At 43.1% G+C, this 12,167-nt stretch overlaps 1 protein-coding gene across 1 annotated transcript in view; it reads left to right on the top strand.

Annotated features, from left to right (window-relative positions):
- Positions 1 to 6,664: 6,664 nt before the first annotated feature.
- The window catches only part of FGD5 (FYVE, RhoGEF and PH domain containing 5), a 233,993-nt gene continuing 228,490 nt past the window's right edge, over positions 6,665 to 12,167 (top strand). The window contains exon 1 of the mRNA XM_006901054.1: positions 6,665 to 9,189. Within this exon, the coding sequence (XP_006901116.1) occupies positions 6,665 to 9,189 (2,525 nt within the window). The remainder of the gene's footprint in view (positions 9,190 to 12,167) is intronic.

Genomic DNA, 12,167 nt, shown 5'->3' with positions numbered 1-12,167 from the left:
CTGAATTTTACTATTCTTACTGGGGTGAGATGATACCTCATAGTTGCTTTGATTTTCATCTCTCTTAGAGATAAGGATTTTGAACATATCTTCATGTGTTTGTTCGGCATCTGAGTATCTTCATTGATGAAGTGTCTGTGCATATCCTGTGTTCATTTTTGTTTACATTTATCTTGTTATTTTTCTCGAGTATTCTATAAATTCTAGATCTAAGTCCTTTATCAGATATGTCACTACCAAATATTTTTCCCCAGTTTGTGGCTTCCCTTTTTACCTTATTGGAGAAGGTTTTGGATGTGCATAGGGATTTGATTTTTAGAAGTTCCCATTTATCTATTTGATCCTCTCCTGGTTATAGGTTTTTCAAGATACTTGGATGACTGCTCATGTTGTGAATTAGTGCTTCTAGGGTTCTTCCAAGCTTTTCTCTGTTGAAGTTTATAGTCCTTGGTTTTAGTCCTATGTCCTTGATCCACTTTAATTATGTTGTTGTGTATGGAGTGAGGTGTGGGTATTGTTTGAGTTGTCTACAGATGGTTTTCCAATTTTGCCAGCACCATTTGTTTAAAAGGCTCTCTTAAATGATTTCATCTCCTTGTCAAAAATCAGTTGACCATAGAAAGATGGGCTGGTTTCAGGATTCTCAATTCTATTCCACTGATCTATGTGTCTGTCATTGTACCAGTACCAGTCTGTCTTGACCACCACGGCAGTGTAATAGGATTTGAAATCAGTGAGTGAGATGACTTCTGCCTTGTTTCTCTTTTTAAGGAGTGATTTGCTTTATCGAAGTTTCTTTTCATTCCAAATGAAATTGGAGATTGCCTTTTCCATCTCCTTGAAGAATGGAATTGGTATTTTTATTGAGATTGCATTGTAAATTACCTTTGGCAAGATTGTCATTTTCATAATACTGAATCTTCCTATCCATGTTGTTATGTGCCCATAAGTTGTCTGTGAGTTTAGCAACCCTATGTACAACAGCCCTAAACCCAGCTCTATTCTATGCCAACTCACTGTCTCTGACACACCTATTCCCATTATTCCAGTCACTGAATCAATCCTTCTTATAGAGGGTCTTCCTTTCCTGCACTGTACCTCAATCTTCTCAAGCATGATATCCTTCTTCAAGGACTAGTCCCTCCTTAAAAAATGTCCAAAGTATGTCAGACGAACCTTCAGAATCCTTGCCTCCAAGGAGCAGCCTGATTTAACCCTCTACAGGTTGAACCTGTTAGTTTTCTTTGCAGTCCATAGTATATTCAATACTCTTCTCCAACAGCACAGCTCAAAGGCATCAATTCTCCTTCTATTCTCCCTAGTCATTGTTAAACTCTCTGACGCATAGAAGTGATTGCAAAGACCATGGCATGTATCAGGCACACCTTAGTCTCCAGATTGACACCATTGCTCTTCAGTACTTTGGAGAGGCCCCTAATAGCAGATTTTCCCATTGTAATACCATGAGCAAGGTATATTCTTCCGTTTCTCCAGGTCTTTTTTTGTTTTTGTAGTAATGTTTTGTAATTTACTTTGAATAGATCCTCTGTGTTTCTAGTTAGATTTACTCCCAAGTATTTATCTTGTGATTAGCTATTGTGATGGGTATTGTTTTTCTTAGCTCCAGTTCTATATTCTCTTTGTCACTGTGCAGAAATCCAGTTTATTTTTGTATGTTGATTTTATATCCTGCCACTTTGCTGAATTGGTCAACTATGTCCATAGTTGTCTTGCTGAGTCTTTCCAGTTTTCTAAGTATAATACCCTGTCATCTGTAATATAGAGGTAATTTTACCTCCTCTTTGCCAGTTTGGATACTTCTTATTTCCTTCTCTTGTCTTATTACTATCACTAAGATTTTTAATGCAATATTGAATAGAGGAGGTGATAGTGGGCATCTTTGCCTAGTTCCTGTTTTCAATGGGAATGCCTTTAACGTCTTTCCATTGAGAACAATGTTGGCTCTTGTGTTTGCGTATATATTTTTTACTATGTTGAGGAAATTCCCTTCTATTCCTATTTTGTTGAGTGTTTTAATCGGAAAAGGATGTTGGATTTTGTCAAAGACCTTCTCTGCATCAATTGATCAGATCATGTGGTTCTTGTCCACTGATTGTTTTTCTTATGTTGAACCATCCTTGCATACCTGTTGTGAATCCCACTTGGTCATGGTGTATTTTTTTTTTAATGTATAATTGGATCCTTCCTCTGTGCGGCCTGCCAGAACGAATGTCTCATGGTTTTTTCTTCTTCAATTACCTGGGGAAGATGGGAGGGGTCTCTAAGCTGCCCAGCCTTCAGCTTGTCAGATGCCTACCCCTTCCTCTGTGTGGCCTGCTGGAGCAAATGTCTCGCGGTTTACCATGGACTGCTAGGAAAACAAACAGATTTGTCCTGGAAAGGGTTAAACCGGGTGGCTCCTTGGAGGCAAGGATTCTGAGGCTCCGTCTAACATACTTTGGACATGTTGTGAGGAGAGACCGGTCCTTGGAGAGGGACATCATGCTTGGGAGGGTGGAGGGACAGCATAGGAGAGGAAGGCCCTCTATGAGGTGGATTGATTCAGTGACTGGGATAATTGGGATGGGAGTGTCAGAGATGGTGCGATTGGCACAGGACAGAGCGGAGTTTAGGGCTGTTGTACATAGGGTCGCTATGAGTCACAGGTGACTCAACGGCACATAACAACAACAACAACATAATTGGATCCTATTGGCCAGGATTTTATTCAGGATTTTTACAACTATGTTAATGAGAGATATTGGCCTATAGTTTTCTATTTTGGTGGTGTCTTTACCTGGCTTTGGTAACAAGGATATGTTTGTGTTACAGAATGAGTGTTGGAGAATTCCATCATTTTCTATATTCTGAAATAGTTAATGTCAAATTTGTGACAGTTCTCTCAATGTTTGATAAAATTCACTTGTAAAACCATCTGGTCCAGGGCTTTTTTTGGTTGGAAGTTGTTTTATTACCTTTTCAATTTCTTCTTTTGTAATGGGTTTGTTCAGGTGTTCAGTTTTGGTTTGTGTCAGTTTAGGTAATTTGTGACTTTCTACATGATTGTCCATGTCTTCTATGTTTTCATATTTGTTTGAGTATAGTTTTTCATAATATTTTATTGTTACCCTTTTTATTTATAATAGTTGGTTTAGTTGTGACATTGCCCAAGTTATCACTTTTTTTGATTATTTGTGTCTTTTCCTTCTTTCCTTTTGTTAGTTTTGCTAGTGGTTTGTTGATTTTATTGACCTTTTTGAAGAAACAACTCCTGGTTTTGTTGATGGTTTCAGTTGTTTTTCTGTTTTCTATCTCATTTATTTCTGCCTGAATTTTTATAGTTTCAGTCTTTTGGGAATGTTCAGGTTTTCTTGCTGTTCTTTTTCAGTTTGTTGGAGATGTTGGTTTAGAGAGTCAATGGTAATTTTTTTCCTGTCTTTTCATATGTTTGCTTATTGCTATAAATTAACTTCTAAGTCAACACTCTTGGTACCAGCATCCAGGAAATCAGGAGACGAATTGCGTTGGGAAATTCAGCTGACAGGGACTTCTCCAGAATACTGAAGAGCAGCGATGTCAGGCTGGAGACTAAGGTGCTCCTGATCCGGGCTACAGTCTTCTCAATTGAGTGCTATGCATTGGAGAGCTGGACAGTGACTAGGGATGATAGAAAGTGAATTGATGCCTTTGAGCTGTGGTGTTGGAGAAGAGTGTTGACTACACCATGGACTACTAGGAGAACAAACAGATTTTTCCTGGAGAGAGTGAAGCTGGGCTGCTCCGTGGAGTTAAGGATTCTGAAGCTTTGTCTGATATACTTTGAGCATGTTGCAAGGAGGGACCAGTCCTTGGAGAAGGGCATCATGTTTGGGGGAGTGGAGGGATGTCGCAGGAGAGGAAGATCCTCGATGAGATGGATCAATTCAGTGATTAGGTAGTGGGAATAGGTGTGTCAGAGACAATAAGATTGGCTCAGTTTAAAACAAGAGTTCAGAGTTCTTCTACATAGGGTCACTATGAGTCACAAGCGACTTGACGGCACATAACAACAACGGCAATAAGTACTGCTTTCGCTGTTTTCCAGAGGTTTTGTTGTGTTTCCATTGTCATTTGTTTAAAAAAACTTTAATTTTATTTTTTATTTCTTCTAGTACCCACTCATGTTCAAGCAAGGTGGTGTTCAGCTTCCAAATGTATAGTTTTTTCTTCTTTATCCTCTTGTTATTAATTTCTAATTTTGTAGCACTGTGGTCTGAGAAGATGCTTTGTTGTATTATTTCTATGGTTTTTTTTAATTTTATTGATACTTTCCTTGTGCCTTAAAATATGATCTATTCTGGAGAATGTTCCATGCACAATGGAGAAGAAGGCATACTGTGCTTTTTTTTTTTTTTAAGTGCAGTAGCCTGTAAGTATCTATGAGATCGAGTTGGTTTATTGTGTGGTTTAATTCTTAAGTGTCTTTGTTGAATTTCTTTCTGGAGAGTGATATATTGAAGTCTCCAATTACTATAGTGCTGTGGTCTATTTCTTTTTTTCTGCTTTGTTAATGTTTGTTTTATGTATTTTGCAGATCTTTCAATTGGTGCATAAATATTTATTATTGTTATGTCTTCTTGTTCTGTTTACCCTTTCATCATTATGTGGTGACCTTCTTTGTCCTCTGTGATGGTTTTTGCATTGAAATGTATTTTATCCAAGACTAATATAGCTTACTTCTGATTTTCTGGTTGGCATTTGCTTAGTATATTTTTTCCCTACTCTTTTATTTTTAGTCTTTCTTTATCTTCATTTTTCAGGTGTGTCTCTTGTAGACAGCATATTGATAGATTTTGGTTTTTTATCCAATCTGCTACTCTCTTTCCCTTCAGTGGTGCGTTTAAACCATTTACATCCAATGTGATTATTGAGAGGCAAGGTTTCTTTGATATAATTTTATGTTCTTTGTGTTATTCGTATTTATCTTTATGGTTTTTGCCATGAAATCAGAGTTTCATTTTACTCGCTTTTTTAGGTAACTTTTAGTTTTTCCCCAGCTAATTTTACTCTTCTTTGCTTTCAGTTTTGAAAAATGGCTCTATCTTGGTGTTCTTTTGGGGTTTATCCAGTTTTGGGTTCAGTTGCCTTCTTGAATACATAGTTTCTCCTTTTCTCTAATATTCAGGAAGTTTTCTTCTAACAAATCTTCAACACTTTCTTCTGTGCCCTCCCCCGCCCCCTTTTCTGGAATTCTAATCACACAGAAATTCCTCTTGATACTTCGTCCTTAGACTCTTATGCTTCATTCATTTCCATTTTTTCCTGATAGTTCCTCTTGCAGATTAATATTGAAAAATGTGACCTCTGTCTCATTAAGTCCGTGTTCCATTTCTTTGTTCTGCTTTTTTGGACACCAATCTTAAGTCCTGTGGCATTCAGGTGGGGCCCTCAGCAGAGTGTGTCACTTCCATTGACCATTGGAATGTTGCTCTTGAGGGGTGATACAATTATTACTCAGTCATCATAGCCCAAGAGTGTCTGCCCCTGTCCTCTGATCATTGTTTTGTTTCCCTAACTCAACAATGAGTACTCAATGGAGATACTCTGTCCTTCTTAACCTGAAGACTCTGCCATCTACAGTGCTGTGTAGAAAGTGTACAATTTACTAGAACATGTCAGAGATGGGAAGGATAGTTCAAGATAGGGCGAGATTCACATCTATTATTCATAGGGGTGCAGTGGGTCATAGGTTGCATAAGGTTGCTTGAGTTGTCGTTGACTTGATGGCACCTAACAACAACAACAACAACAGTATGTCAGCACCACAGGGTGGCAGAAGTGGTCAAGCTGTCAGTGTTGTTGCATGGCTCCATGACATATCCTCTATGTGTCAGAATTATGCTCCATATAAAGTTTTCAGTGGCACCTTATTTTGGGAAGTAATCGCTAGACCATTCTCCCTCCCTCTAAATAGATCAAGTACATTAGACTTGCACACCACAGATGTTTAATAAATATTGAATAAATGTTTGCAGTAATCTGGACACTGTTATTGAGGAAGCATAGGATTTGATTTGTGGAGTTTTGTTAGTTTTGTGGTGTTTAGAAGAGGGATCCATTCACATTTTGTTATAGATTGAATCTTAAATGAAGGATCAAAAAGATTACTCTTCAAGATTATGATGGAGAGGCTAAGTCCAAGGCACAGCATAATAGCTTGAGTTCACATGAAGTCCATGAGTGGTACAAACCATTATGTGTTAACTAGAGTTTACTAGAAGATTGGCTGTTTTTTTAAGTCCACCAAGAGAACAGCCTGGTGATTCCTTCTGAAGAATAAGCCTTTGACAGCTCGCTGGAGCGCAGAGCTGCCTTGACACTCATGAGGCTGTCATGAGTGCAGTTTCACTCAACAACACCTGGTTTGCCTCTTTTTTTAGTTTGGAGTCACATGGATTAGGATCCCATCTTTAATGTCCACACACAAGTGGTATGCGAGAGAATCTGAATAAAAATGAGATTAATTTTACTTTTCTCTCTTCTTTTTTTTTTCTGTTTTTATCCTGCAGATTCACCAAAACCACCACTTGCTCCCAAGCCAAAGACTACCAGCTCCTTCACACCATTGACTGTCCCCAAATTCCCCTCTTCACCCCGACCTGACAGTCTTCCCAGTCCAAACTCTATGCTCAGGGGTCCAAAGCCTCCCATTGCCCCCAAACCCAGGCTGGGTGCCCCCCATGAGTGGCGATCAAGTGTGTACATGAACAACAACTTAAACAAGTGCAGCAATGGGAGGCTGCTCTGTGGAGACAGGGATCTTTACAAAGGGCACAGGTCCAACCTGGAGTGCTCTGAGCCAGAGGCAGATGAGGACTACATCGTGGCCCCCTGTGTGCTGCCGAGAGAGGATGAGCCTGGGGATGGGGGTTGTGCAGAGAATGAAATGTTGACGCCTATGGACCATCCTGTGGAAGAGGAGCATGACGAGGAGGGAGGTGAGGCATGTGATGTGGAGTCATGTGATGTGGAGGAGACGGAAGCTGCAGAGGACATGGCTGCCCTGAGTGGAGGGAATGATGGAGGGATGGACCAGCCTCCTGATGATGCAGCTGAGGATGAGGACTGTGAGGAAGGAGGGGAACATACTGCCGCACAAAGGGAGGAAGTGGAGCAGGCAGAAGAACACAGTACATGTGACCCAGAGGACAGGGAACCTTGGGATGGAGAGGAGGCCTGCCCAAGAGACAGTGTCCTGACCCCCGTCCAACTAGAGGATCCAGCAGCCCCTGAGGAGACAGCCACATCCCTTGAAGTCCCCAAGGAAGTGGAAGAAGAGGACAGTGAGAATGGCTGTATCACAGCAGAACCAGGCACCCTAGATGAGCAAGTGGACTCCAGCAGTCCTGCTGAGGTGGACACTGAAGATGTCCTTAAGGACCCACCTTCGAATGCTGAGCCAGCGCAGGAGGAATTGGCCTCAGGTCTCCAAGAAGCAGACATGGCTGGAGAAAACCAGGATGTCTCTGAGGAGACATGTGGAGATGCCACAGAGTGTGATGTTCAGGCCGATGATGCTCATCCTGACCTAGATGAGAACACTGGCGAGGAGGAAGATGTGGCCGTTCAGGAGATACACACAGATCCTCAAATAAGTGAGGGCCCCATGGAGGACGATCCTGCAGAAGAGAGCTGCCAGATTATTCCTTTTGAGAATGATTCTGTTGACAACTTTGTGCCGTCCTTGACAGGAAGTCCTTATGAGTTCTTTCCAACAGAGAGCACATCTTTCTGTAGTGAAAGCTACCCACCTACTTCCAGGTCAGCAGAACGTTTAGAGTCAGAGGAAGACCCTGAGGCTAGGACTGTGTGCAGCCAGCAAGACCCCTCAGAGGGGGCTATCTGTAAAGAGCCCTCTGTTCCTGAGGTGGTGGTCCTGCCAGAGGATGATGCAGGCCAGGGTGCCATGGATGACTCGCTCACCAGCCCCTATGTGATGGGCATCAGCCTTGCATGCCAGGCTGGCTGGAGTGAGGCGCAGGCTGGACCTGATTCTCCAGAAGAAAGCTCTGATGTGGACGCCAGCCTGCTTCCCACTGACAGGAAGAACCTTGCTGCAAGAGCCCGGCCTCACTCTGGCAAGGTAGCTGGCTATGTCCCAGAAACGGTCCCCGAAGAAACCGGAGCAGAATCCAGCTCCACAGCCTCTGGGAGTGGAAGCACCATCGCAGAGGCCAGAAAAATGGGCTTATCACTTGAGGGAAAGCCTCCAGAAGCTTCTGGGAGGGCCTTGCCAGCCAAACCCAGGGCCTTCACTCTGTATCCGAGGTCATTCTCTGTGGAAGGCCGAGAGATTCCATTTTCCCTGTTCCATGAGCCAGAAGGAACTGGGTTAGATGAGCATCGAATCAAAGGGAAGGAGGACAACCTTTCTCTGCCTTGTGTGATTGGCTCTTCTGGAAGCTTCTCCCAAAGAAACCACCTCTCCTCCAGTGGCACATCCACCCCGTCATCCGTGGTGGACATCCCACCTCCTTTTGACCTGGCCTGCATCACCAAGAAGCCTGTTACTAAGAGCTCACCTTCACTTCTGGTGGAGAGTGACTCCCTGGATAAGTACCCCAAGAAGAAGAAGTCATCCTTTAAGCAGTTCCTGGCACTGACATTCAAGAAGAAGACAGAGAGTAAAGTGCATGTGGAGGTGAATGTGTCCTCCTCCCGGTCCTCCTCAGAGTCCAGCTACCACGGGCCTGCCCGACTCCTGGAGATGGACCGCAGGAGCCTTAGTAACTCACCGCAGCTCAAGTCTCGGACCGGGAAGCTCCGGGCTTCTGAGTCTCCCTCCTCCCTCATCTTCTATAGAGATGCCAAGAAGAGAGGCGTCCCCTTCAGCAGGACGGTGTCCAGAGTGGAGTCCTTCGAAGACCGCTCCCGGCCTCCCTTCCTGCCATTGCCACTGACCAAACCACGGTCCATCTCGTTCCCCAATGCAGACACGTCAGACTATGAGAACATTCCAGCTATGAATGCAGACTATGAGAATATCCAGATTCTGCCCCGGAGGCCTGCAAGGGCTGGGACTTTCACAAAGCTCTTTGAAGATCAGAGCAGAGCCCTGTCCACGGCGAATGAAAACGATGGCTATGTGGACATGAGCAGCTTCAATGCCTTTGAGAGCAAGCAGCCAAGTGTGGACCAGGACGCGGAAAGGTACTGTGCCGTTGTGTTTCCTTTCTTTTTCTTTGGGGGTGATTCTCTAGAGGCAGCAGAAGGGTAGGTGACAGGACAGACTTGGCTCTGTGCCTGGGCTGTGTTGCTTTCTAGCTGGGTGACATGGGATGAACGGCTCTATTGCTCTAGGCCTCAGTTAGTTCGTCTGCCGAAGTGTGTGCGCAGGTCAGCGTGGGTGATCACCATGGAATTGCTCTGTGGGTGTGGATATGGTCCAGTGTGGGAGTTTGTATCTCTGTTCCGTGTGGGATGTCTCCTGTCTCCTAGGTTGATGCTTTTGCCACTTGCCCCTGGGAAGGTCACCCGGGGAGGAGGCTCATGAAGTCTTGCCAAACTAAACCTCTTTTACCATCACGAGAATACTTTAAATTAAGATTGATGCCTTCTTATTGTGTAAATGTATGCTGAATTCAACAGGGAACTAGAAGTGACTATTTAAATGGTTTAAAGAGCTAAAGGCGTCCTGAGCTACATTTCTGAATTAAACCTTTAAGAACTACCCTCAAGCAGATTTTTTCCCCCCTTAAACTGATTATCTTTGGAAGTGGGAGCCAAACACTGCAGTTATTTATAACAGTGGGGCATTTTCTGACCCCCCTTCTCAAGACTGACTGAATGCACTTATTGATTATCCCAAGTAGATAATTGCCAGATCTTGTTGTTCCTTGTTTATGAGGTTGCAAACTAAGGACGATGTGGTTATATCTCAGCCTTTGATACTCTTTGGTGGTACTTGGTCTAAATGACTAAAAATCCAAAATTGTTTTGATTTTAAAATCATCTCATTCTTTCTTGTGATGTTCAATAATTCAAACGAGTCCTTCATAGCTGTTGTTTCTAGGTGTTTCTGCAGAATTTGCAGTAGTGAATAGTAAGTGTGCATTAGCATTAATGCTGTTGCTAGAATGGAGATGTAACGAAGTGTTTGTATGGTGCGTTCTCTGGAATAATTTACACAGTTTACCACCCTGGCTTTATCTTCTCCCTTCCCCAACTCTGGGTAAAGCTATTCATTATACTTGTCTAGAATCAAAGATTTGTTTGCCAAACAAAGGTAGCCACCAAATCTTAGAAAAGGTGAACATGTGGGAGCTTACTGAGAATTAGGGAAACAGACCCGACCAGGGCACTGTTTAAGTAGCTTCTGGTCTTTGAAAAGACCAGATACTAGCCAGGTGCATCACACCACCACTTTAAACAGAACAGATCTTGACACTATCACATCTCTGTGCTGATGGGACCTCAGAGGGCATATGGCAAGGCTCCCATCTCCAGCAGGTAGACTTATAATTTGTACTTAAATTCCTCAAGCCACAGATAATACTTCCTCTCCTGGAGCTGTGTCATCTGTTGCTAGGTACGTTGATTGTTCTAGTGTACCATCAAGTCAGAACTGACTCATAGCTGGCCCTCCAGCAGGTTTTCCAGGCAGTTAATTGCATGAGAGGGGATTGACCATCTTTTCCATGAAGCAGCTGATGAATTTGAACAGTATATCTTTGGGTTGCTCGCACAACTCCTTACCACTAGGTCACCAGAAGTACCTTGGTTAGTCAGAAGTTTTTCTTTCCTAGTGGGTAAGCCCTGTCTTCCCTCTAAGAATCCAGCCTCATTCCCAAGCCAGGAGAATAAGCTTGTTAACCTTTTGGTGTGACAGCCACTAAAGAAACTAAAATCCACTTCTAGAGAATAGTAGAATTTAAGAGCCAGAGGATCCTCAGATTTCATTCAGTCCTCGTAGAGAATAGGAAACTGAGGCATAAAAAGAACAGAGTTGTGCAATATTCGTCCTTTTGTGACAGATAATTTCACTCAGCATAGTGTTCTCCGGGGTCACCCTTATGGTATAATACTTTATTGTTGTTGTTATTATGAGCCATTGAGTCACTTGCGACTCATAGCAACCCTATGTACAACAACTTTGAACCCTGTTCTATCCTGAGCCAATCTTACTGTTCTACATACCTACCTCCATTACCTCGTTCACTAAGTCAATCCATCTCATCGAGGGTCTTCCTTTCTTGCACTGTCCCTCCACCCTCCCAAGCATAATGTTCCTCTCCAAGGACTGGTCCCTGCTTGCAACATGTCCAAAGCATGTCAGACAGAGTTTCAGAATCCTTGCCTCCAAGGAGCACTCTGGTTTAACCCTCTCTAGGATGAACCTGTTTGTTCTCCTAGCAGTCCATGGTATATTCAGTACTCTTCTCCAGCACCACAGCTCAAAGGCATCAATTTTCCTTCTATCATCTCTAGTCTTTGTCCAGTTTTCTGGCACATAGCAAGTAATTTCAAAAACTATGGCTTGGATCAGGGGTACCTTAGTCTCCAGACTGACATCATTGCTATTCAGTACTCTAGAGAAGTCGCTCATAGCAGACTTCCCCAGTGAAATTTGTCTTTTCATTTCCTGGCTGCTGGTACCAAGAGTGTTGATTGTGGTGCCAAGCAAACTAAAGCTGTTAACAATCTCAATCCTTTCGCTGTCTGTCATGATGCTGTCAGTTGGCCCAGTGCTGAGAATCTTTGTTTTCTTGATGTTGAGCTTCAATCCATAGTAAAGGTTACAGTCTTTGACCTTCTGCAGCAAACACTTAAGGTCTTCCTCAGTTTCAGCAAGGAAGGTTGTATCATCTGTATAACACAGGTTGTTGATGAGTCTTCCTCCAATTCTAATGCCACATTCTGATGCCCAGCCTCCAGACGATCTGTTCTGCATATAGATTGAGAAGGTATGGAGATGTTGTTGTTGTTGTTGTTATGTGCTGTTGAGTCGTCTGCGACTCATAGCAACCCTATGTACAACAGCCCTAAACCCTGCTCTGTCCTGTGCCAATCTCACTGTCTCTGACACTCCCATCCCGATTATCCCAGTCACTGAATCAGTCCACCTCACAGAGGGCCTTCCCCTCCTGTGATGTCCTTCTCCAAGGACCTGTCTCTCCTCACAACATGTC

The sequence above is a fragment of the Elephantulus edwardii genome, unplaced genomic scaffold (assembly GCF_000299155.1).
Source record: "Elephantulus edwardii isolate Elephantulus edwardi_28Jun2011 unplaced genomic scaffold, EleEdw1.0 scaffold00306, whole genome shotgun sequence".
Lineage (NCBI taxonomy): Eukaryota > Metazoa > Chordata > Mammalia > Macroscelidea > Macroscelididae > Elephantulus > Elephantulus edwardii.
Note: the sequence above shows the minus strand (reverse complement) of the source record. Positions and strands in the feature narration are given on the sequence as shown.